The 24,855-nt window shown below is 37.6% G+C and overlaps 4 protein-coding genes across 8 annotated transcripts; 1 reads left to right on the forward strand and 3 right to left on the reverse strand.

Moving 5' to 3' along the window:
* Positions 1-824: 824 nt before the first annotated feature.
* On the reverse strand, positions 825-4,168 carry LOC110771356 (Cystathionine beta-synthase (CBS) protein). Of its 3 annotated transcripts, XM_088250310.1 has the most exons (4): positions 4,062-4,168; positions 2,042-2,493; positions 1,528-1,903; positions 825-1,293 (listed from the first exon to the last, which is right to left on the reverse strand). In XM_088250310.1, exons 2-4 carry the CDS (start codon positions 2,485-2,487, stop codon positions 946-948), a joined length of 1,170 nt encoding a protein of 389 aa, XP_088106436.1. In that variant the 5' UTR covers positions 2,488-2,493; positions 4,062-4,168; the 3' UTR covers positions 825-945. The 3 variants fall into 3 exon arrangements, with proteins under 3 accessions (XP_088106436.1, XP_021831338.2, XP_021831337.2); XM_021975646.2 differs by lacking the exon at positions 4,062-4,168 and having other exon boundaries at positions 1,528-1,891; positions 2,042-2,746; XM_021975645.2 differs by lacking the exon at positions 4,062-4,168 and having other exon boundaries at positions 2,042-2,746.
* LOC110771362 (topless-related protein 4-like) lies at positions 3,733-14,684 on the reverse strand. 2 transcript variants are annotated; one of them, XM_088250308.1, is made up of 26 exons: positions 14,511-14,684; positions 14,164-14,273; positions 13,741-13,920; positions 13,555-13,668; positions 12,190-12,348; positions 11,896-12,073; positions 11,648-11,771; positions 10,297-10,415; positions 9,789-9,909; positions 9,564-9,673; positions 9,408-9,477; positions 9,131-9,204; positions 8,844-8,939; positions 8,669-8,764; positions 7,880-8,007; positions 7,534-7,768; positions 7,275-7,439; positions 7,079-7,174; positions 6,725-6,859; positions 6,253-6,363; positions 5,973-6,158; positions 5,744-5,872; positions 5,566-5,661; positions 4,758-4,946; positions 4,343-4,509; positions 3,733-4,250 (listed from the first exon to the last, which is right to left on the reverse strand). In XM_088250308.1, exons 2-26 carry the CDS (start codon positions 14,250-14,252, stop codon positions 4,058-4,060), a joined length of 3,360 nt encoding a protein of 1,119 aa, XP_088106434.1. In that variant the 5' UTR covers positions 14,253-14,273; positions 14,511-14,684; the 3' UTR covers positions 3,733-4,057. The 2 variants fall into 2 exon arrangements, with proteins under 2 accessions (XP_088106434.1, XP_088106435.1); XM_088250309.1 differs by having other exon boundaries at positions 11,863-12,073.
* A 2,256-nt stretch (positions 14,685-16,940) lies between these two features.
* TMM (Leucine-rich repeat (LRR) family protein) lies at positions 16,941-18,452 on the forward strand. Its single transcript, XM_021975644.2, has one exon. The coding sequence runs from the start codon at positions 16,946-16,948 to the stop codon at positions 18,305-18,307; it is 1,362 nt and encodes a 453-aa protein (XP_021831336.2). The 5' UTR covers positions 16,941-16,945; the 3' UTR covers positions 18,308-18,452.
* A 6-nt stretch (positions 18,453-18,458) lies between these two features.
* On the reverse strand, positions 18,459-23,143 carry LOC110752484 (putative disease resistance protein RGA1). 2 transcript variants are annotated; one of them, XM_088249821.1, is made up of 3 exons: positions 20,206-23,143; positions 19,500-19,576; positions 18,459-19,393 (listed from the first exon to the last, which is right to left on the reverse strand). In XM_088249821.1, exons 1-2 carry the CDS (start codon positions 23,138-23,140, stop codon positions 19,557-19,559), a joined length of 2,955 nt encoding a protein of 984 aa, XP_088105947.1. In that variant the 5' UTR covers positions 23,141-23,143; the 3' UTR covers positions 18,459-19,393; positions 19,500-19,556. The 2 variants fall into 2 exon arrangements, with proteins under 2 accessions (XP_088105947.1, XP_088105946.1); XM_088249820.1 differs by having other exon boundaries at positions 18,459-19,396; positions 20,206-23,140.
* Positions 23,144-24,855: the final 1,712 nt, after the last annotated feature.

Genomic DNA, 24,855 nt, shown 5'->3' on the forward strand with positions numbered 1-24,855 from the left:
TTCTTAGCTTATGGATTCAACATGAAAAGACACATTTGTTGATATTTTTCAGTCACATCTTTTCTGAACATAGATCTTGTGCCTATAAATAGAGAAGGTCCTACAACATTTCATTCATCCAATTGTCATCCAACAATAGTCGTTTTTAGAGCATTCATAGCATTACATCTTCCAAAATATAATGAGTTAGTAAGAGAGAATTCATAAACAAGTTTGAGTTCTCTTTTCTTAGGGATTGTAGTGCTACTTCAACAAGAAGTCGATCGCTGTATCCTGGGAGACGTTTGCCAAGCAAATCCTAAAAGCACCTATGAGGAAGCAATTTCGTCTTAAGGAGATAGAACCAAGTTATAGACTCGATCATCTGTAAAGTATTCTTAATTTTTCATTGTCATTATTTTCTTGTATTTATTTTGAATTTATAGTGAAGTTTTATTTTCGAAATTCTATAAATATAGCAATTATCCTTATATTTTACCAATAATGCTGACTATGAATTTATAATGACCTCATAGTTTTGGGAGTTTACTGTAGTTGATCATTATTATTATTATTATTATTATTCTTGTTGAAAATCTTGAATTCAGGTAAAGTTTTTTATTGAGTTGAATTTTTATATGATTCAAGTTAACCATTCAATAAATTTGTTGATTTAGTAGCTTCTCTCACTTTCCTGGTGAGGCTGTGGACTGGATGCTTGCTCAACTGCCACTTTCTGCCTTGCTTCTCTTTTCTTTTCAACTTTCCTTTGGTACGGACGACGGATACCTGTGAACCCGTACCTGTGACCCGTCGGGTATGTGCAACAAGAAAAAAACCTCTGATCTGATAGTGTGTACATATTATATAGCAATAGCAAGTAGCATCCATGCGAAAGAAACACAACATTTATACAAAAACTCGAAAATATTACACAAAATCTAACCCCTCCCTCTCAGATGGTTATTAGGCGTTTTGTTCAGACACTATTGCAAGCCTCAGCACTCTAATTATGTCTGTGAGGGAAATGAGCCCCTTGAGCAAACCTTGTTGATCCACAACCCAAAGTCGGTGCACATGTTTGGAGACCACCTTGTCAATCACTTCACCTAAGGATGAATCAGCTCGGCATGCCACCAGCTCCCTTGTTGTTGGACTTCCTGCTGCATTATTCAATGCTGCCAATAGAGGGTTTGGCAAAACCGTCTCGGTGTAATCCAGAGCACTCATCGGCAACCATGTTTGCAGCGTCGCCAAGTGGCAGCCCCTCAAATCTGTTGCCGAAAATGTCCCTATAGCTTGCCTTCCTCTGCCCTGCAGTCAAAGGGGTCACAAATGTTAAAACAAACTACATTTTTGGGATCAATAGTATCTTATTTTCTAGTCAATATTTTTAGAAGAAGACACTGTCACATCAGTTGTAAATAAAAATTAGGCGAATTTTGGGGCGTATAGCATTGCTCATCATTTGGGATATGAACTTATAATATATGATAGTTCATATCCCAATTCCATACCGAGTTTTTTTTAAGGCTCAAAGAGACATACATTTACAAGCTGCTTGTGATCTTCTTCACTGTCCGTATCCGAGGACCTTACAATCGCAACCGCGTTTAGCAAAGCTATCCGCATGCACTTGATGGCATCAATGACCTTTGTGCGGTCGGTAATGGCAAAAACTCTCGCCGTGACAGCTCCCAAATCCGATACCGTGCTCGACATGATGTTGTCGAGTTCTGATCCGGAGCTGCCATGTTCCTTCACAAACCTCAACACATCCATCTGGGTGAGCATTCGGTAGCTGGAAGCATACTCTACAAGTTCAACTCCAGAGACGTTGTCCATGTGGCTGTCTACGGGTACCAAAGCACGGTGTATTCCTTTGCTAAACACTTCCATACAGTCTAGGATGCTGAAGTTGGGACTTAAAACAATTAAACATTAAAATAAGTCCATTTAATTAATACAATATAATTATTTTATTAATCTAATGAGCTCCTACCTATATCGATCATATATCATACTAATTACATTATTAGAGCTTAGAAAGAAATTAGTCCACCTTGTGTTGGGGTTTAGAGTCCACAAGCTTAAACCCTCAAGGCATTGCCCTATGATCGAAGACACCGGCACCGACATCTTCTGATCAAGATCAAATCCATCATGAACTCCTTCATCCATCAACTGATCTTCAGTCCCAGCAATATGAGCCAATAGATCAAGCATGGTGGCCAACCCTATGTAGTGCTTCCGCACAGTCCCCGTGTGCTTGTCAGCTTCCATGATCATGGAGCCCCCGGCTCCAATCCACTGGCCCGGAGGTGCCGCCACGGGCACCGCCAGCACCTTGTTCGCCACCAAGGTGTTCATGGTGTGGGCCAGGGACGCCGTGTACGGCACCTCCACGAGCCTGCGCTTGTTCACCATCAAGTCCCCTACTTTCTTGTCTCTTAGCCGTTGAGTACTCTGATCAGCCTCAGAGTAGTGCTTGGCGGTGCTGTGCTCCATTGTTTGCTGCATATTTAATCTTTCTTTTTAGTGTTGAATTTGGAGAGGATACTGAGGAAAGTGGAAGAGAGGAAGGTGGTTTTATTGGTATTTATACGAAAGAGGGTGCTTTGGAGTTGATGCTACGTGTCAATAGCAGGAGCTGCCGCTGTTGCATGGCTGTGTTTGTGTAGCCACGTTATGAGAATGGATAGGGCTTGTTGGCATAACGTGTGATGATCAGGAACATCAAGTGAAAGTGAAAGACAACAATTCAAACAGAGGGCCTCTTTGTCAGCAATTCCTTGGAAACTAGCTACTGCTGCTCAGGGAGTGTACCTAACCATTCCGAGAGAAGTCATTTTTAATCAATAACGCTATTGGTATTATATTTATTGATTACATTGTAATTTTGTACTACATTTATAAATATTGATTACATTGTAATTTTGTACTATAATATTGACTGCTCTTTAATAGAGGTGGATTCCATTAGTATGTCAGACTCACATGTATTAGAGAGGTGATCACCAATGTGATCAGTAAATTGGTGCAACCGTACAAATCGCAGCACCCCATATGTAAATTGTAATATGTGAACATTTTTTCTTCCCTAATAGTCACAGAGAAAATTATCATATCTTGATCAATGGTTTAAATTAATAATGTCACAGCATAAATTGCTATGTGAGGAAAGAAAAAGAGATTTTTGGTTATATTCAGGAGCGACATATTTAGCATATGACTTCAGAGTTGTCATACAAATTCCATTCATGGATGAAAGCCACTTAGTACGTAATTAGTTATTATTTTTCTCAGATTAGTATTTTATTGAAGAAAATTTTATTCTTAGGCCCGTTTGATAACCATTTCAATTTTAGTTTCTAGTTTTTAGTTTCATTTTTTGTGCTAGAGTATAGAGAAAAAAGAGGGAGAATGGAAGTGGGAATGGGAGTGGAGATGGGATTGAGATGGAAGATGAGAGGGGAGGAGTAACAAAAGTGAAAACAATTTCAAATAGATTTCAGTTTAAGTTTTCACTTTTGTTACTCCTCCCTCCCATCTTCCCCTCTCATCTTCCATCTCAATCTCATCTCCACTCTCATTCCCACTTCCATTCTCCCTCTTTTTCCTCTATACTCTAACACAAAAAAGGAAAAACTAAAAACTAAAAATGAAATGGTTACCAACTTATCAAACGGGCCCTTAGCTAACCAGTTAAATATGAAGACAAACAAACATTGAAATGCAAAAACTAAAAAGAAGGAGAAAAACAAAAGGCCAGAACTTTTTCACTGTACAATTGGTAGCAAAGACCTGTAATAGCCAAATTCATTAGTGTGTAGTAACAACAGCTGCTCTTCTCCTAATGTCTCTTGTATGATGATATGAACATCTATGTACCTTCTCTTTTTTGTTATGTATATGAAGGGAATTCCCCAAAATATGATCAGCGGTCATGTAACCCTAGCTAAGACCTATTCACCAAAAGTCTAAACCCTACACTCTGTGCGACCTAAAAACTTGTAGCTCCTCTTGAATTAAATTGTGGATCAAAATCAGTCATTAGTTGAATGCCTCAAGATCACTATCACCTTTGCTGTTGGTCCAAACCAGCTGCAGCGCCAGCACTAGGCCCTGCATTCTCAACTGGAGGCATAGTACCCCACATCTCCTCTGATTCTGGTGGCTCCATAACAACGACTCCCCCATCAGTGAGTCCAACTGCAAACTGATTGGGCTCAGATGGATGAGCCGCAACTACAGCAGGGTACACCCTCACGCTGTCATATAATAGAATAATTAGTAATAAGATGGTGAAGAAAATAGTGTTTGCGCGGGCCTGTTTAAAAGCATCGGTAACCATAAGGCATACCTGGGATTGGACGGTATATATGCAGCAGAGCTTATCCGACATCTGATTCGTAGTGTGGAGGCAGTTAGAACAAATACACTTGCATCCTCAAAGCTCGCATAGATTGACTGGCTATCACAGGAATATGTAGCATCTGTGATAGGACCAAGAGATTGTCGTGGCACCCACTGTCACAGCCAACAACAAAAAAACATATTAATCACCTCATAAACTACTAGAAATCAAGCTCTAGCTATTCTTCAAACATTAGAATACAAAACCTGAAAACTCATGAAATGGTTCAATAGGTTTACAAGACAGTTACATTAAGTATAAAATACGAAGTTTCACAAGTACCTGAACATTAGAAATATTTAATAACTGAAATTAAAGACCATCAACTAAGAATTCAAAAGGAAAAGAAGGCCCCAGAGACCTTCTTAAGGCACTCCAACTTTGATGCTTCATATATGGCTATTTGAGTTTCATGTACCGCCAGCAGATGTATCAGATCTTGGTGAAATTGAACTCGGGTCTGAGCAAGAGGTGTAAGCACGCGACCAGTGGGAATCTGCAAGAACGTACCAGCCTGCTTTGCCCATCCATCCAGACTCCACACACACAGCTGAAAAAAAGAAAACTTTATCAGCAATTCATACATCATGTGACTCCACCTATAGGTGAAATTATGTACAACAGAAATAGAACTTGCAGCACAGCTTACCAACAACAATATTGAACATAAAGATGAATGTGAGGTCGTATAATCTAAAGCCACATGGCATAATTTAATAACATTGATATATTAGAAAAGTTGCTTCACGAGTTCTGCGCCCTATTTACAACGTCATGTAGTATGTCATCTTTTAACAATAAAAGCAATCCTGGCTCAATCTACTACTAAATCTAGACAAACAGGAAATCCGGTATGGTGATCACAATATCTTCAATAGTTCTATAGAAAACAACTGATTGCATATTGAAAACATATTTAGTTTATAGCGCTTGCTCATTTCATGTGGTAAAGATACTAGCAGCAGTCCTATCCATTACATATTTGTCTTACATATACACAAAAGGCAGGTATGCAAAGTCTAAAGAGCTCTCCACTGAAACTTATGCATAAATGTCTATAAAAAATGAGCACTTGGTATCTATAACTTTCAAAATTCCAGTACATCACTACCCACACACACACAGAGCAGCATGGCACATAGATCATATCCTACTTTTATGAAGCATACCTGAGAATCAGCTCCTGATGATACAAGAACATTCAGAACAGTGGAGAAGGCCAGGCCAGTTACTCTCTTCTGATGACCCTTGATCTTGTACTTGACCTGAGCAAAAAAGAGAAACAAAATCACTATCTATAATTTGAAAATCTACTAATTAAAAAAAGTCACAGTTTGTGCTACCTACAGTGTCAATTGGGACATGGAACAAGTGAATTGTAGAATCCTCCATGCCAACGGCAATAATGTTATTGTCCACAGGATGGAAAGCAACAAATGTTGCTACAGGTGGGGGAGGCATAAAGGTTGCCAACGTCTGCAATTTTGGTAGAAGGAAAAAATGATGAAAAATCATCTGCCAAAGGATTATGTATCCAACCAATTGTGCCCAAGGTACATTCCTAATATAACATTACCTTGAATGTCACCGTATTAAAAAGAGAAATGTTCCCTCCTGACGCTGACACAGCATAAGAATCATTATTGGAAAGAGCAAGGCAAGAAGGAACCGAATCTTCAAGATTTCTATCGATTATATCATTGGTCATCATCAATATACCACTGCGAGGTTGCCATAACAGAGGTGGCACAGTGGTAGTTGCCTACAGTACCAAAAGCATTTATACAGGAGAAGAATGAGAAAATTTAAAAGGACAAAATAACTCAAGGAAGATTTGCCTTAAGAACAAACCATACTTTTCCCAAAACATTCTGCTCATTCTTCTGCCATTTCCAAAGTCGGTGTACCCCAGTATGTGTCAATGCCAATATAGACCCTCCTGAGTTTGCATATATCAACCTAACAATCTGAATTGGAGAACAAAAATATTTAAAGATGGATTCAAAAATAATAAAAATAATAAAACAAGTACAACGTCAGTGTACAAAATAATCCAAGAAACAAGTATTGCAAAACTCTATCTCCTTGAACATTTCTAAACTTGAACTTAGCCTGAAAAATTACATGTATTACATTCCCTACATCATTCTCTCAAAACTCAAAGAACCCTCAGTGCCTAGGCCGAGGTTAAAACCTGCTAAGGGACTGAAGCATTTCTTATGACAAAAACTTATCAACCCACGTCACATACAGAGATGATTTATATGTATTACAACCCAAATAGAATTTACAGGGATATAAAAGTAAATATATGGGTCCAAAATTCACCAGGTTCAAAGCATCGGGAAGCCGTATGGAACGAAGAAGAGATGGTTCATTAACTTCAGTTAGCTTCCAAGTTTTAGGTTTCTGTAACTCTTCAGCAACCCTTGAATTCTTGTCCAAACTTCGAGCATCTCCATTCTAAAAATTTTAAGTCAGCATTTGTGAACCTCCCAAAAGGAAGCGTAGCTCAAATAAGAATTTAAAGCATGCACACAACATCAAAGTTTATGAAGAATGTCGTGCGTGAACAACTTAGAAAATAGATTATGCAGATTTTCCTAAAGGATACACAAAGTGTTTTCTTCCATCTTAACAATATATTCTAGTAACACTTATGAAAGAACAATCAAAACTTACCAGACCAACTACTGTAGACATTTGACTTCTATCTGCAACCCCATTGTTTGTTCCATGAACAGAACTGGAAGCACCAAATGTGCCAATTATGGGTCTCTGCAACATAAGTAATTCATTTAACAAGAGTGTCAACATTTTGGGTCACTTTATAAATCTAAATTTTTGGTCACTTCATATATCTGATAGAACAATATACCTTCACAGCATTTCCAGAAGCCATCCCGGAGGCATCAACTGCACGATTCTCAATTGACCGCAAAAGTCGAACACCATCGGCATTTGCAAGTACTTTAATACCATTCTCATTTGTTGAAACAGCCAACATAATTCCTTCCTTGTTAAATCGCAAACAAGGAGACGCCTAACAGATATCAAAGGTAAATGTAGTTTAAAGTTAACAATAACCTTAAAATATGACAGTGAACATCATGAAGATAGCCCTCTGTGGCCATTACCGGTAATCCACCCTCCGCATTAGTGGCATTCAACAGGTTCACATTGTCCATGTCCCAAAATTTAATTTGAAACTCATCACCAGCAGCCAAGAATCGGTTCTTGGTCGTATCAAACTGCACGACCCCCAGAGTTCGCTTCCCAAGCCCATTATATGTTCGCTTTACAGCCCCCTGGGTTTCATCCCATTCCACAATGTATGATTCTCCTTCTTTATTAGTCCCACATGAGAATAACCTATGATTTTCACAATAATAGGAATACTTAAGCAATCAAGAACTCACATTGAAGAAGTTATATGATATGAAAATTAGAACACTTGATGGAATAACAAAGACAATACAGTACCTCGTTCCATCAGTACTATAGACAATTCTTGTGAAAGAATGGCCTGGAGCATGATAATCAACTCTTGAACCTAAGTTATCATAGAGCCATGCCTTGATTTTCCCATCAACGGCTGTAGAGAAGATGAACTGATACAGAAAGAAAACATCCACTGGGTATTACATCAAAAAACAAAAACAAGAACCAAATGAGAGAAAGATGTCTAAGGATAAAAAACAACAGTTAGGTTTAAAGAACTGTTTCCAAACAGTTCAAAACAGCATGGAAGAAATGCTAAATTGGTACAATAATCCATGTACAATTTTCGAGCTGGTGAAATGGACTGAGATTCCATGGTAGCCAAAGGAACAAAGAAAACTGATTTCTTAGAAGATTTGCTATACTTGCAGGGATCATAGAGACATTATAAAAAGCTTTTCCACAATCACATCTTAAGGGTAAAGTAGGTAAGAACTGTAAATAAACATCAGGGAGCTGTATGTATCTCTTTCTTGATATGCCAATGTGCATTAAAAGACATTTTATACAAGGAAAAAAAAAATAGAGGACGGGGTTTGTGGAAACCACAAAAATGATTTCCTTTCCTTTACAAATTTCATTATACACACAAGTTCACCTCAGCAATAACTAAGGTTAACAGGAATACCCTTGACCAAAACAAGACTTGCCATTAGAACTTAGAAGTAAGCTTTTGATGCCTCTAACCATAAAACAAAACTCAAATCAAATACTTCAAGGAAAGCAATAACTGTCAAGAGTAAAACCAATGGTAATAACCAAACTAAGCACCTGAGTGTTTTCCTTCATCTGTGCGCACACAGAATAAACTGATGCTTCATGACCTTCAAAACTATACAGCTTATTGCCAGTGATAGCATCCCAGACCTGCATAGAGATGAACCTTGATGATTGCAGGCCATAGTCTTGCCAATAGCATTGAAGGAAAATGCCATACAAAACAAACCTTGATGGTCTTGTCCTCTCCACAACTTATGATGCATAATTGTTTGTTTAGGTGAGTAAAGGCAAGATCATTAACTTCACCAACATGAGCATCAATCTGGAAGAATTTCATTTGAAAAAATATATATATAAAAAGTCCAATCAGCATATAAGTAATTACAGTCTTAAAAACAAAATTTAATTAATTAACTGATAGCTGCAGAAGGCCAAGAAACCTACTAGTGATCACTATTTTAGAATTCATAAGCCACTTAAATGAAATCAAAAAAATAAAAAGAGAAAAACAACCTCTAGTTGGTTCCGTAAATCATCAGCACCATGATAGGAATATATGTGCACTACACTCTTGGAATATCCAATACCTGAAAGAGAAGTTGGCTTAATAACAAAAACTAATCATAATAACATGATCTGTGAACTTCAACCATTTTCCCCCACTTCATTAAGAAAATTTTACCCATGACCAGAAATTGTAATGTATTTTTTCTCTTGTCTAGAATATATATACAAGTATTCTATCAGTATGGAATAAAATGAATAAGAGGAAGTAAATCCCCTTATATACCAATATGGGAACCATCAGGACTCCAGATAACACGATTGATTGATGCAGTGTATTCAAAGGCCACAGATGCCTATCAGAAGACATGAAAACTATTAGTCTTATGGGTGGGAAAAGATAGAGGGTGGGAAAACAACAAAAAAACCAAGGGAATTAAACCTGCAGAGCCATTGAACATGCATCAAAGTCCCAAATCTCGAAATTCCGAGAAACAAGCCTCTCTCTGCTGCCTACCTCCCAAATTGTTATGTTGCCAATATTTGTTCCAACTGAATTTGCAAGAAAAACAAATGAATAAAACTTCAATCCAGAAACCATACAATTAGACATTGACTGAAAACATAAGATCAAAGACAAAAGATTCATTAAGCAGCATGAGCAAACCGAGAAGCAGAGTCTGTTGCACTGGATGAAAGTCCATGCTCTTGACAGCTGAACCTTGACTCAAACTGACAATAACAGTCTTGGGCAAGTCCTCAGAAGAGTGACGGGTATCGGCATGGCTCTGGCCAGGATATGTGTGTGGAAAGACATTAACAGACATATTATTGGCCCGAAAATGCAAAAGGGAAGTCACGGTGCGAGAAAGATAAATTCAAACAGTTAAGCAACCAAGGACATGCAACAATTTCACTCACCATATTGCACATAAAAAAAGCACACTTACAATCAAGCTAGTTTCAATATCTTATTTCAATAAGAAATATTGAGAAAAGTAAAAAGTAAAAAACAAAAAACAAAAGTGAAATATTGATATTCTCACTAAAAAAAAGTAAACTACAAAAGGTATTGCCAAAAGGAAACATAATCAGTTAAATACTGATTGAAAAAGAGTGAGTGACCATATATAAATTTTGAAAACAGCAGTACATAAACATTTTGATAAAGATACCTTAGCTGGGGTCCCCAAAGGTCTTGATCTCTTCTTGGACACATGTTTAGAATCTGCAATTTGATAGTCCATTCTTGGGTTATTAGTGGGAGGAGTCCTAGGGTGCTTTAGCAAAGATGCTACCATACCAAATAAATGCAAAAAGGAAAATATAACTTAGTTGGAAAAGTGAAATTTGAATGAAAATAATATTAAAAAATCATTCCAGGGGAACCATATAATGTGATTGTGGGAACAAAATCGTTCAAGCAAAAGAAGAGGGATTGGCAAGTATCTGATGACTGTGATCAGGGAAGACCCTATTCACTAACAAGTCTAACATATAAATAAAACACAGGCAAAGGCACATCAAGAAGTGTCATACAATCCCCTTAAATAAATTCAACAACCAAGAAGAAATTCAACTGACAGAAAAAATACAATGCAAGGGGCAATGGTAGACTGTACAAACTATCTCAATACCAAAATTCTCAACTAAACCTAGGTACAATTCAAGGTCACCGAATGTTACCAACAAAGCTAAGCCAGACATGGGCCACCGATCAGTTTCACTCTTAACCCAGTCAATATCAGAACACCCATGAATTGCATTTAAAAGATTGCTTGTTGGTAAAACCTCTCCACATCAACCTCTTACTTCATAACATATTCAGCCATCCTCGTGATCTAGTTCGGGCCTAGAAACACCACAACCAATTTCAATTCTATAAAGAGTTTTGAGTTTTTCCAGTTTTCCCCTGACTTTTATGGATTTTACAAACTGGCATGTTAAGCATTTAACAGACAGCATTGCAACATTAAATTCAAGAGCCCATAGAGTCAACAATAATGGGTTCTTCATATTTCTATCACTAAGCAAAGCTTGAATTTATAGGGATCATGATATTAAAGCAACTCCATCTCGTATTGCCAAATCATTATTGGTTTCAATTTACTAATTTAAGACAACATTGTGTATGTTTGACATTTGCAAAGTCGTGCCTTATTGCATTATGACTTATTCTAACAGAAATATAATGTAAATATCAAATGAACTGCAACTTATACCAATTATTCCTTCACAATGTCTGCAACAAAAATTTTAATCACGTTCAAAGTCAAAACTAATATTGCTTATCTAGAGGTATACTGTAATTTATATACATTTTATTCATTTAAAATCGCACCCTGTAATGACCTGAAAAAAAAAATTCATCTTATTTACCACTAGCAAAACTGGTTATTTACCCTATAAGTTATATCCATAAATTTGTAAGATTTCCTAGTAATATAGCACAATCAGTAATAAAGCCACAAACACAGAGAAAATGCTAAAAATAAATTGAATAAACAAAATCAAAAGCAATCATACATGCATTATTAGGAACTGTTAGACCTCTTGGTCCGGCAGAAACTGTTTGGTGCGGAACAGAGGACGGGTTAGCTGTCCATCCAGAGAGAGATGTTGTAAGAGGTGTGCGTGCAGGCTGAAATGGCTGAAAATCACATATATTAAACAAACATACAAATAGGAGTTCCTCAGAAAACTACTACCTTATACACCAAATGTAAATTTTGTTTACAGACACCATCAGCACGTATTGGTGGGAAGCCACCTACTTTTTTTTTTCTTGAACTGGGGAAACCACCTACTTTAGCAATGGATCCCATTATAGGGTTAATTGCAGGGGAAGGAGCACAAGCAATTTGTCCACAACCACAACTATGGTCCGAAAATAGAGTTTTAAAGTCAGGGTTTGGCCTAGGATTATTGCAAAGGTGATGCTGCCAATTTAAACTGCAACAAACATTACAGACAATGACTTCAGATAACAAAAAACTTTCACATCCCCATAATTTTTAATTGAAAAAAGAAAGAGCAAAGATTATGTAGATAACTTTTGTTCGAATTACCCCTGATTGATCAGTGTACTCAGCCTTGAGTTCTTTAACTTGGGGAATTGCAGCTTATCACGGAAAAGTGGACTTGCCTCAATTATCTTTTTTACTTCAGTAAGTATAACAGCCCTGGCAGACTTAATATCACCATAATCTGATAGTTCCTCATTCTCCCTGGTTTTTTTAAAAAAAAAATGAAAATAAAATAAAATGCAGGTTACTGAGAAACTTCAACTTCAACAAAATATAAAATAAACATATTGGCCAAAGAACTAAGCAAACAAGCACAAAACAGAACCTTTGGAGCAAGCACACTTCAAAGTACACACTGGTTGCCTTCGACATCCAAGCAAGATAAAGGCAGTGTTATATAACAATGAAGGAAGAAAAAATGACTTACACTCTCATAAATTCATCATTTTAGGTCAACAACTCTTTGTCTATTGGAAGAATTGTTTTCGCCTTCAAAGATTTTAACATATAAACCAATACGTCTCACTTCAATCATTATCTATCTTTAGGTAACAAGCTACAATAGAAATGTAGAATTGGTCATTTCGGTTTTGAATCCAAAGGAAATGCACAAATATAAGCAGTCACAACATGCACCAAATAGACACCAAGACAACTGAGTTGGGTGTCTGTCTTGGTGTCTGTTTTCCGGACCTAAAGAAGTGTATTAAAGGCAGAGCATTACTTCATGCTAAATATTTATGATGTCCTCGATTCATTTTAGTTTCTTCTCTTCCTAGAGCTCAGGTGGTATTTCTATAATTCTGCTCTATGGAGCCTAGCACTTGAGAATTAGCCACTTATAGCGTATTTAGATAAAACAGACAATTTAAGATTTGAGTTACTTGCATTCACAACTAAAGTCATGAAACCCCTACTGCCAACTATTTCATTTCGGTAACCCAAATTTGGCATAATTATTTCATAGAAAGTGGAACTAACAGCCTGAAATTGTATCACTTGATTTGGTACATGATTCTCACTTGTCTGTAACTATCAGTTTCAATGACCCAATAATTCCATTCCTCCTGCCTTCGACATAGCTTACTCTTAAGAATTTTCCATATTTTCTACTTGGTCAAAATAAAAAAGGGGAGTTTCAAAAACATGGGCAGATGTTATGATGACACAATCAAGGCACAAATAGGACACACTCAAAGCTTTATCTATAACAGCATAAATAACGACTTTGATGCCACAAACCAAATCAATCATATAAGAGCATAAATTTTACGCCACAACACTTTGCATTGTCATGATTTTTTTACAATAGCATGTCAGATGCATTGTCATGAGTCATGACTTATTTAACAGGAGCATAACTTTGACTCCACACCAAATTAATCACAAAAGAAATACCCAACACACCTAAAATTCCCCAACGACAGAAGCAGGGTCATTTCCTTAAATCTCTCTTCGTCGATTGTCGAGAAAACTTTCAAATCCTTCTGAAGAATCTCGACAGCTCTAGCATAGTCATGCCTGCATTAAAGACAAAGTTATAACAAAGCCACGACAAAGTATTTTTGTTTCCGAATCAAACAAAGAGCTTACCTGTCAAGGGCCTCAAAGTACTTTTGTTTCCGAATCTCAAAGAAAATCTTCGTTGAGTATCTACTTTCATCAACCTTACAAAATCCACTCAGGTAACTGTCCGCCTCATCCCATTCACCATTGTTCACGCAATCCTCAAAATACCTCATATTGAAGAAATACCCTGAATCTTTTTCCAACCTTCATTCAGACACAGACACGAGAACCTCACTCAGTATAAACCAAACAATATAAGTTCCATTTGCCCTATTTTTCCAAAACTGATGAAAAAAAAGGTGCAAAAACGATCTTCCTTACCTGCCTTCCATTTTCATAAATTTCTTGGCAACCAAGCAAACCCAAAGACGAGGGCCAATGAACAAAATAAACAAGACTACGTACGAACTAACGAATATAAAGAAGCATAAGAACAAACTCACTCACTTGTGAACAGTGTCCTTGTATTTCGCTTCATTCGCTTCATTTAAGAACTGGAGTATGAGAAAAACGACCTCCCTGTCGAACAACGTCATGGTTCGCGTTCCTCCGATAAACTAATAACCACCAAAACAATCAAAATTAGGGTTCTAAATTCAAATTCTCCCCCAAATTTCACTCGCCCAATTCAATTCCTCAAATTCTCAGTTCCCTACACGCCAAACGAATCTCACGCAAAAGAGACATGCATACACAGAACCACCAAACCTATGCAACCAGGCACTCCAATACCTTACGCGCATGCATATATCACATAGGCATAAATACGTGAGTGTTCGTTCGTGTAGACGTACCTTCTTCAGTGAGAGTTGCAGATCAAGACTTGAAGAGAAGAGAGAGTGTGTGTGTTGAAGACCAGAGACCAAGAATGGAAAGGTTTTGGGGGGTTCGGGTTTGGGTTTTGGATGGTTTTATAGGTGCTCCCTGTGTGGGGTTTCCTTTTTTTATTTTTGTGTTTTTTATTTTATTTTTGTGTCTTTCTTGCTCTTTTCATACGGAAAATATGTTGTCAGCAGAAGAAGCGGGTCGGGGCACATTTGCAAATTTTCTACAAGTAGAGGGGTTGTGTGTAAATTGCGTATGTGGAATTTAGGACAAAGCTATATTCTAAACTAGCCTAATGTATAGGGAGGAAAATCGAACTTAGGTGCAAAACGGTGGGTACACTATTTTAGTTAACTGACTTAACCCACATATTTACGTGTGTAGAAATTTAAATATTAGTGAAAAATGCAACAACAAAATAATCACCAAATCTTTTTGAAACATTTATTCATCTATTTACGAGTCAAAACTTAGTGTTAAATCGTATTCCACAATAAATAATAATAATTCTTCTCTTATAATAAAAGATCACTTTCCTATAATTTTATGTTGATAGTGATTCCCTTGCATAGTTGGCGTATGCGCTCTTGTTATGTTTGTCACAGTCACCTGGCCAAATCAGCATTTTGAGCAACTTTATTGACAGCCTTGGTATATGAGGGACTTGATTGCAAATGTTTACTATCTCTGTGGGCTCTGTTGCAAAATCAAAACTATTCAATTCTTTCAATGAAAAAAAACTAAAAATATATAAGATAAATTCCAAAAATACAGTTGATACATCTACGAAACAGCAAAATAACCCAAACCCGAAAGGACAACAAAATCAAACTATATTAATTATCTTGTTCCGAGTTATTGTTGAATGCGAGAAAGAATATACATATATGCCTCTTTTCAAGAAAATCCAAGTACAATGAAACCTCTTTTCAAGTCTGAAATTTTATTTTGGATGCGGATTTTAATGGCTAAGATTAACAAAACATATGGGAAATTTTAAAGCTTTGTTAAAAATAACAATAAATAAGCCTCTGAAATTAGCTCAAGTCGTGATTGAAAATGGGATAATGAGTTGAGATTAATAGGTTCATAGCTGGATGGATTCATCATGGATAGCTCACGTAGGGCTCTAGGCCACCTGAATTCTTAGTCCAATTTCAGCTTAGAAATATGAAACAAGAACAAGACCTTGATACACACATGGGGTCAAGGCATATCCCTGGAAATTGAAGGTTGCAGCACAACTTCTCTCTTTGACATTTTTAAGTCAACCATTCTTTTGGTAGCCGACGAACTGAGTTCAAGCAGGTGTTCCAAGTCTATTTTTCTTGTGTTTACTAATACATGCGTATTGAAATTATTCTAATTAACTCTTCACTTCTCCTTTAATTAATAACATATAAAGGAATAAAAAATTATGCGGAATCCATATTTAAAATTAGTAATAAATACCCTCAAAATTAGGAATGAGATCAACTAGAGGGGAGTAGTTGATCCGATTCCAATTCATTAACTACTCTATCTAAGTAACCCGATTTCATGACTTCTGTCATTCTTGATAATTAAACATACTCACGTTTGGTTGAATCTTATTGTTCCTCAAGGAACTTTCTTTAAGCTTCAATACTTGAAGCTCTTATGTCTTTATTTCAAGACCATCAACACATTTTAACTGTATCAACTTTAGCTTCTTTATGTCATAATGAGGCATATGTCCGCTAAATAAATCCTTAGGTTCAATATGGCTCCAAGCTCAAAGAAGTTCTAAAGAAACAGAAGGGGAAAAGAATTACAAATCTCATAGCACAAAGTGCAAACTCTCTATCCATTATAAGACAAAAGCAGTGCCTGCAATGGCGTCCCTAGTCTTCAAGAAGCTCAACCCTCAGTTCTGGATCCACATATATTGCTCACAGGCAAGTCCTTCAGTCTTGCAAATGCATCTTTTGCAGCATTTTGAATCTTCCCAAATCTCTGAAAAGAAGAAGAAAGCAGAAAAAAGAGCTGGAAATCTTAGGAGGAGAAGAAATAGGAGCTGGTTGGGATTAGTGGGTCAGTTTTTGATCGAGTAAAGAAGCCAATGCCTTGTATATTTCTTGGTTATGAATTCTGAGCTACAAGAACATGTGGTTACAAGGTGAAGCATGTCAACAACAATTTGATAGAATTTAAGTTACCATGGTTGAGCCAGTGATTCAATGGCCCCAGCTCGAAAAACTTTGGTATAAATCCCGTGAAGCACATTAATGCTGAACGAAATTATTCCATGTATTTATTTCCACTTGTCACACTCGCTCCCTTTTCCCGTGAACCCATAAATATAATTTACCTCATTCACCAACCCAACCCATATACCATTAACTCCAACTCAACCTTGTATATATACACCTCTCAATCAAACCCAATGCCTCTCACTCATCCACTCCCGAAACGAATCCTTAGTCTTTCTTTTCTCACAATGGCACTCATTTTCGCACCTCTACTCTTGTTTCTATCTTTCATGTGTTTTAGGCCACCAGGGGTCATGCCTTTCACGGTCATCATGTCGGATTCCGGCGTGCCATCCGCCCTCGTGGACGGGCCACAAACCGGGTTCTCCATGAACAAAGACGGGGCCCGAACTGACACTCGTGAGCAAGAAGCGGTCTATGACATCATGCGGGCTACGGGTAATGATTGGGCCACTGACATTCCCGATGTGTGTCGTGGCCGGTGGCATGGAATTGAGTGCATGCCGGACAAGGATGATGTCTACCACGTCGTTTCGCTCTCCTTCGGGGCCCTATCCGATGACACCGCGTTCCCGACTTGTGACCCGACCCGTTCCCATATTTCACCATCCATCACTAAACTTCCCTACCTCCGGACCTTATTTTTCTACCGTTGTTTTAGTTACAATCCTCAGCCAATCCCATCACTTTTGGGGCAATTGGGCGCCACTCTACAAACTTTAGTGCTAAGGGAAAATGGGCATGTGGGTCCTATTCCTATTGAGCTAGGCAATCTCACCCGTTTAAAAGTTCTTGACCTCCACAAAAACAATCTCAACGGCTCAATTCCGGTGTCCCTGGGCCGGATGACCGGTCTAAGGTCGTTAGACCTGAGTGGGAACAAACTAACCGATTCAATACCCAATTTCAGCTTCCCAATTTTGAGCATTTTTGACCTGAGCCAAAACCTTCTAATGGGCTCAATCCCATCCAGCATTGGAGCCTGCCATGCTCTTATCAAAATGGATTTGGCCCACAACCAACTCACCGGCCCATTACCCGACTCCATCGGTACCCTGAAAAACCTAATGCTCATGGATCTAAGCTACAATCGCCTCAAGGGTCCACTTCCAATGTGGATTAGGAGCTTAATCTCACTTCAAACTTTGATACTCAAAGAAAATCCAATGGGGCCCACACCAATTCCAAGTGATGGTTTTGATGGCATGAAGGGGCTGATGACCCTAATTTTATCAAACATGAATTTGCATGGTCCTATACCTTCATCACTAGGCAAATTGCCAGGCCTTCGCGTGCTTCATCTTGATGGGAACAATTTCAATGGCTCAATCCCAACAAGCTTTAGAGAGCTCAAAAGTGTGAGTGAATTGAGATTGAATGATAATTGGCTCAGGGGCCCAATCCCATTTGGGAGAGAAATGGTTTGGAGGATGAGAAGGAAGCTTAGGGTTCATAACAATTTTGGGCTTTGTTACAATGCCAATAGTGGGTTGGAGGATTCTGGCATTGGCCCATGTGACACACCAAGGCCATGAAGAATCAAATATTTCAATTTTGAGTTTCTGTTGAGCTCTAATTTTGTTGTAGCAGAAAATAGGGCATATATTTGTACATTTGAAGTTTGTAACACTTATATTTGTCCCAAAAATAAGAAAGTAGCTACTTTATATTTCATGTGAATGGAAAACCCTAGTCATGGCTCCTCCATTTGGGTCTTGAGCAAGAAAAAGGATTTGTGTTTTTGGTGTTTTAGATTTGGCCTGTTTTTTAAGAATTCGGCGACATATAAATATGGTAGTCCACACCCACAACTTGGGGAGTGGGCTTTGCTTTGTCACTTTCAGGTATCAAGGAAGGACTTTGCTTCGTCACTTTCAGGTATCAAGGAAGGACTTTGCTTCCACAACAAAACATACATGCAATACTTAGATACTATCAGAACCACCATGAAAACAATGTAAACTCAAATCTCACAAAAAATACATACCCCTTTGAGTTGACGGCTCCAATTCAAAAACCACAAGAAATCCAAAACCTTCAACGAATTTCAAACAACCGTACACTAAAAGAACCTGAAATCACACAAAAAATTGAACAGAAAAATCGCACTGATTTGCTGTATGAAATTGGAAGAAGAAATGGAAAAGAGAGGAACAGAGCTCATGAAACGCAAACCAAAAGCTAAATGACTGAAGAGCACGTTTACTTGGATTTTCTTTTAGCTATATTTCAACCTTTTCTTCGATATCTAATTTTTCTTATAAATATTAAGAGTCTAATTTGTGGTTTCAGTCTGACATAATTACCGTCCGTGACAGCAAGCAGTTTTCGTCGACAGTCAAACAGTCAAACAGCCAGCGACATAGAAATGGTGGCGGCAGCTGCCTCTGCCACAGCGACTAGAGCCTCCAACCTCCGCTACTCTTCCGGGTCGGTCCACAGAGATCATAATATAATAAAACATCTCAACAGAGTTCATGATTGAATTATTGGCTATACATACATATCGGATATTATAATTATTTTCCCTACTATATAACATACGCACTTCCGACAAGATTATCTTCAAAGTGTGAATTCATATGAGACTTCCCTCTTTGCATGCTAGAAAATACCTTCAACTGCTGACATATAAGAAAATCAAAACCTTCTTCAGCTTCAATAATTGTAGATAGAATAGATATAATTTCTACAGAACATTCATCGTATAAGTAGTAGAGTACGTACCTGGAATTTGAAAATGGGGGTCGTCGGCACATAGAGGATTTATAGTCCGAGACAATTTTAGAGAAATTTTTTAATACCTACATAACCCAATGAATTTCAAACTATTAAATATATATATATCCTCTTAAAAAATATTTGCAAAATATAAAAAAAATAAAAACATTCTCCAACCACTTTATATTTGTCTTTACTTTACACCCACCACATGTGAGTTTTTTATTTATCATCAGTTTGGTATTTGAATAAATAGACATGGAATTTTCCCAAAGAAAAAACAAACATAAAGAAAAGAAGAAAATTTGGCATATACCTTTTCAAATAATACTGCTATGTAAAGAATGTTGCAGAGGAAGTAACATATACACCTTAAATATTAAATAAGGTTAATTATGAGAAAAATATTCCCTATTTTTGGATGACTCTGGGGCAAAGCAACCTCTTATTATCTCTAAAGATGTGTGTGTGTGTGTGCAGACGCATGTTTATTGTTGTTCACCATCATGTTTATAACCTTAGATGCATAAAGGAGAATGACCAAACGGAGGCCACATAAAGCAAAATAAAAAAAGAATAATATAAATAGACTACAAAAAGACATATTGAATTTCCCAAAGAAAAAACAAACATAAAGCAAAGAAGAAAATTTGTGATGATAAATCAATAATATAGATAGACATTAACAAAATGAAATCTTAATAGACATTACCAGAAGAAGAGGTGGAAGCGGCACTTGGCGTCTCATCATAATCAATTTGGTAAACTCCGTCTTTTTGTACAAATTCATTATGAACTTTGATGTTTGGGATGTGAGAAATCTTGGGCCACTCTCCTCTGCCTTTTCGGCAACCTTTTGCAAGTGTTGGAGAGTAGCCGATGACCAACTCCTTCAGTGGTGTATTTCGTAAGAAGTTGGGCAGTGTTTCAAGCCAATGGCAATTACTTATTTGTAAGGAAGAAAGGCAGGGCATTATTGTAATTGTCTTATGAGAATCCTCTTCTTCACTCCACCCTGTCATTCCTTCCCACTCTTCCCACTGGAACATATCCGTGAATTCAAGTCTTTTCAAACTTGGGAATAAAATAAGTGGTGATGAGGATGTTTGCGTTTCTATTGTTCCATCTATTCCCAAAAACTCAACTCCTACCTTTTTCAAGCTCCACCAATAGACTATCTCCAGTACTTCAAGGGACTCCAATCTCCCCAAAGGAGGCACAAACTCAACAAAAGGGCAATAGCAGAGGGTAAGGCTTCTCAATTTGTTTAACGACGTCATCCAATGGGGCCGGAGTGTGGTGCCACTGTATATACAGATAAATAAGGATTCTAGATTTGGAGGTGGTTGTAAGGCATTCAGTGTTTCTTCCTGGATGCATTTGGGCTGCCCATCATTGAAGAAGCCCAATGTCAGACTGACAAGGCAATTTTTGTTCACCAAATGCGCTTTCTCGGCCTGCCTCGCGTCCTTCAGATCCTTCAGAAATTGAATTCGGAAACTCCCACGAAGCTGGTCCATGTTTCTCAAATCACTTAACTCGAATAATGCTTCTTTGTTGTTATCAACGTCATCATTGCCATGGATGCAAACTTCATCTAGCGTTCGCAGACTTGTTAACCTTGCAATCCCCTTGGGCAACTTTAGATCACGACAACTCGAAACATAAAGATGCTGCAAGTTAATTAGCTTTCCCATGCCTTCAGGTAATCTTTCAAGTGCCTTGCACCTAATGAGTCTCAAGGTTTGCAAATTGATTAAATTACACACGGTGTCAGGCAATTTAATCAAACCATAATTCCAGGACAAATCAAGATACCTCAAATGTGCCAATTCTCCAACCTCATTTGGAACTTCTTTTATGGAGTTAGAACTCAGATTCAAAGTTCTAAGGCATTTTACTTGTGAAATTAACTCTCGACCAAAATTAGTAATCTTTGAATCAAAAGTTGCAAGAGTCCGTAAATTCTTGCAGTTGCACAAGGAACTTGGAATTAATGGACCTTCGGGTGCAAACATTAATGTCAAATGACGAACCTTCTTATATCCATCAAACTCCATTATTCTCTTATTATTACCACCCTCAGCCTCCAAAACTAAGCATTCATTCTTAGTTAGAAATTGTAGAAAGTCATGCACAACATCATGCATCTTGCACCCCATTATATTTCCAAGTTCATCTTTCTCAAATTCTTGAAAGAAAGAGCGCATTACTAAGTTATCAAAGTACATTTCGCCTACCGCTTCTTTTTCTTTGTTTCCAACTGAATTAAGATAATTTTGTGACATCCACAACTCAATCAACTTATCTTTGATAATGTTATAATCTTTTGGGAAAATAACACAATACAAAAGACAACGTTTGATTGCCGGGGCCAAATCATAATAACTTAGTAATAGTGGTTGGAAAACTTGTTTCTCAACCACCTCTAACTCCCATATCTTACTGTTCAAAACGTCTTGCCATTCTTTCCTCGTTTTCTTGTAGCGCATGAGACCACCCAATGTCTTTGCAACGAGGGGCAGGCCCTTACACTTTTTGACAATTTCTTGACCAATGACTTCAAATGTTCTATATTCACTTATTTCCCTATCAACCAATGCTATGTGATAGAACAATTGACGACAGTTTTCATCACTCAACTCCTTCAAATTGACCGTATCAGCGGATGCTCCCATCATCATAGCAACATCCTTCTTTCTTGTGGTCACCAATATTCTACTACCCACAGCCCCATTTTGTAAAGCTAGCTTTAATGGTTCCCACTTTGTATACTCTTCGTTCCACACATCATCCAGGACAAGAAGGAACTTCTTGCCCTCAATGGACTCATGTATAAATTGCAAGAGAGTTTGCAACTCATTTGATTGCAAGAGAGTTTGCAACTCATTTGAAGCTAGGGTCTCTTTTTTCAGACCCTCAATGATGGCTTTGGAAATTTTGATCTCATCAAAAGGATCTGAGACACAAATCCACATTCTATTGTTGAAATGGGATTGAACCTTTTCATCATTATAGGCAAGTTGGGCAAGAGTTGTCTTGCCAATTCCTCCCATCCCTATAATAGGGATGACAAGGCAGGTCGCCCCTCCTTGACCACTCTCACTCAGCAACTTTTTCACTAATATTTCCTTTTCGTCGACTCGACCAAATGTCTTATCAACGAAAGATGAACTTTTTTGTCGTTCAATTTGTTCAATTCCTCTTTTCATGTATTGAAAGTTATAGTTTTGCCTTTCACTAGCAATCGGAGCTAATCTTTCATTCAGTTCTTTTATCTTCACAGCAATGTTACGACGAAGAATTACTTGACTGACTTGGCCAAAACAAAACCGAGGGGCAGGAATGCAGAAACATACCTTCTTGTCATGAATTTGTTGTTTTAGAATTTCAGTACTCCACTTGTCCAACACGTCGTCCATCTCGTAGGATACATCCTTCAACCTCTCCAGCCATTGTCTCACGTCCACCTCCTTCACCTGCCTCTCCTCTGCATTCTCGAGCACACCTTCAATAGCTTCGAAATTGCTGGTGAGTTTTGCCACTTCTTTCTTAACACCCACAACTAGTCTAACCTCTTGGTCTACTTGTTTTTGGATGATTGAGGCCAACTGTTCTAGGAGCACGGAAATGAGTGCTTCAGCCATTTGTTTGCTCTAGAAATGGATTCAAAAGAAAGGGAAAAGGAAGAAATCTTTTAATGCAAATGATAGCAAAGTAGTGTTGGGAATTGTTGTAGGCATTCTCATTTCTCCCCAGCTAGTTTTATAATGTTGAGGCTGATGAAGAATGCTTGTAAGTCAATTCAGGCACCACAACGACAACAAACACACACTTGCCCATCAACAAGAATAGAATTTATCTCTTCCCTAACTTGTTTGTTTCTTCTCTTTTAATTCCTTACTTTTTCTTTCCCTTACCTTTTTTTTTTTGGTCTGAAAATTTCTTTCCCCTACCTTGTTCCCTTATTCTTTTCTTGTTTGCTTGGTCGAAGCATCCTCCAAACAGCCTCTTATTCAAAAATTAAAAAAAAATTATGCTTCTTATCTCCTAAGTGAAGCTGAAATCGACAAGTTGTTTTTTTTTTCTCGATAAGCTAAAAACAAGTGAGGTCTAGGCTAGTTTTAAAAGAACAAGATTCAACTAAAATTTTATTTTTTGAGGTTGAAAATTAACAAATTATCCAAATTCATACAAAGAGAGATATTGGGTCTAGAAAAGAGAAATGTTTTGAAGTTGGGTTTCGGGAAATATTAGTTATAAGATTAAAAATGTAGCATTGGATTTAAATAATTTTGTAAAAAAAAAAAAAAAAAAGCACAACTGGTTTCGTCCAGTCTGGTTCGGTTCGGTTTGGTAAGGTGTGAAATCGAAATCAATTGGAACCGGTCAAGTCCAGTTTGATGCCAATTTGTTGACTTTTTAGTCAACCGATTTTTTTTCCGGTTTTTTCCATCCGGTCCAACTCTGTGTTCTGGTTTTCTAGTCCCGATGCCCACCCCTACTTCCACCCATCCCCTTTTGCAATGACAAAAGGCGATCTAGGCTCCAAAACAACCCCCACTAAGAAAAAATTGTCATGGCAAGAAGTGGGCGCCATGAAACTGGGCAACCCAAAGGCATGACTTGCCTGGGCAAGTTGATGTCAGGGGCCAATTTAAATGCCAAAATAATTAGAAAAATAAAACCAAAAAACTTGGAATTTTTTTAATAAATACTTATGATATGAAGTCGTCAGTACTTTTCTCAGAAAGAACCCAATGGTAACGCATTGGTTCTGCTTATACGTTTACAAAAAGCCTCACCAACTAATTGTAATACGCAGACAACAAATAACCATCACAAGAAATTCAATAAACGGCTTTGAAAAGGAGATATATATTAACTAAAAAATGAAATATTCATTTGCCCCTCTAACCTGCTTCAATGATATAAATCAGTAAATGCATGAACCAAGTGATTCTTGACGGCACGGCTCATCCAGTACCCTTTCTGGAAGAAAGAAGAAAATCTAGAGCAAAATTTTGGTCAACGGTGAGTGTTAGGTTTGGAGTGGACCTCATAAACACACCAGACTAGAGGTTGTCTCTCAGCCATTTTTGGTCAATTGCATTGCATATGATGAGTGCATTAATTAATGAAGAGAAGATAAAAGTAACTATGACACAAAAATATGCATCTGAAGAACAGAATACTCTACACATGAAAAAACAGACTATATATATAATCTCGAGAGCTTGTGATCAATTGCAGGCTTTTTAGCCTTTTCTTGAAATAGATTTAAAATTTTCACTCAGTAGTTAATGACCATAGTAAGTAGTATTAATACTCGGTGGGTGGAAGAAACGACAGTGAGAGAGAA

Source organism: Prunus avium, chromosome 3 (assembly GCF_965620075.1).
Source record: "Prunus avium chromosome 3, drPruAviu1.hap1.1, whole genome shotgun sequence".
Lineage (NCBI taxonomy): Eukaryota > Viridiplantae > Streptophyta > Magnoliopsida > Rosales > Rosaceae > Prunus > Prunus avium.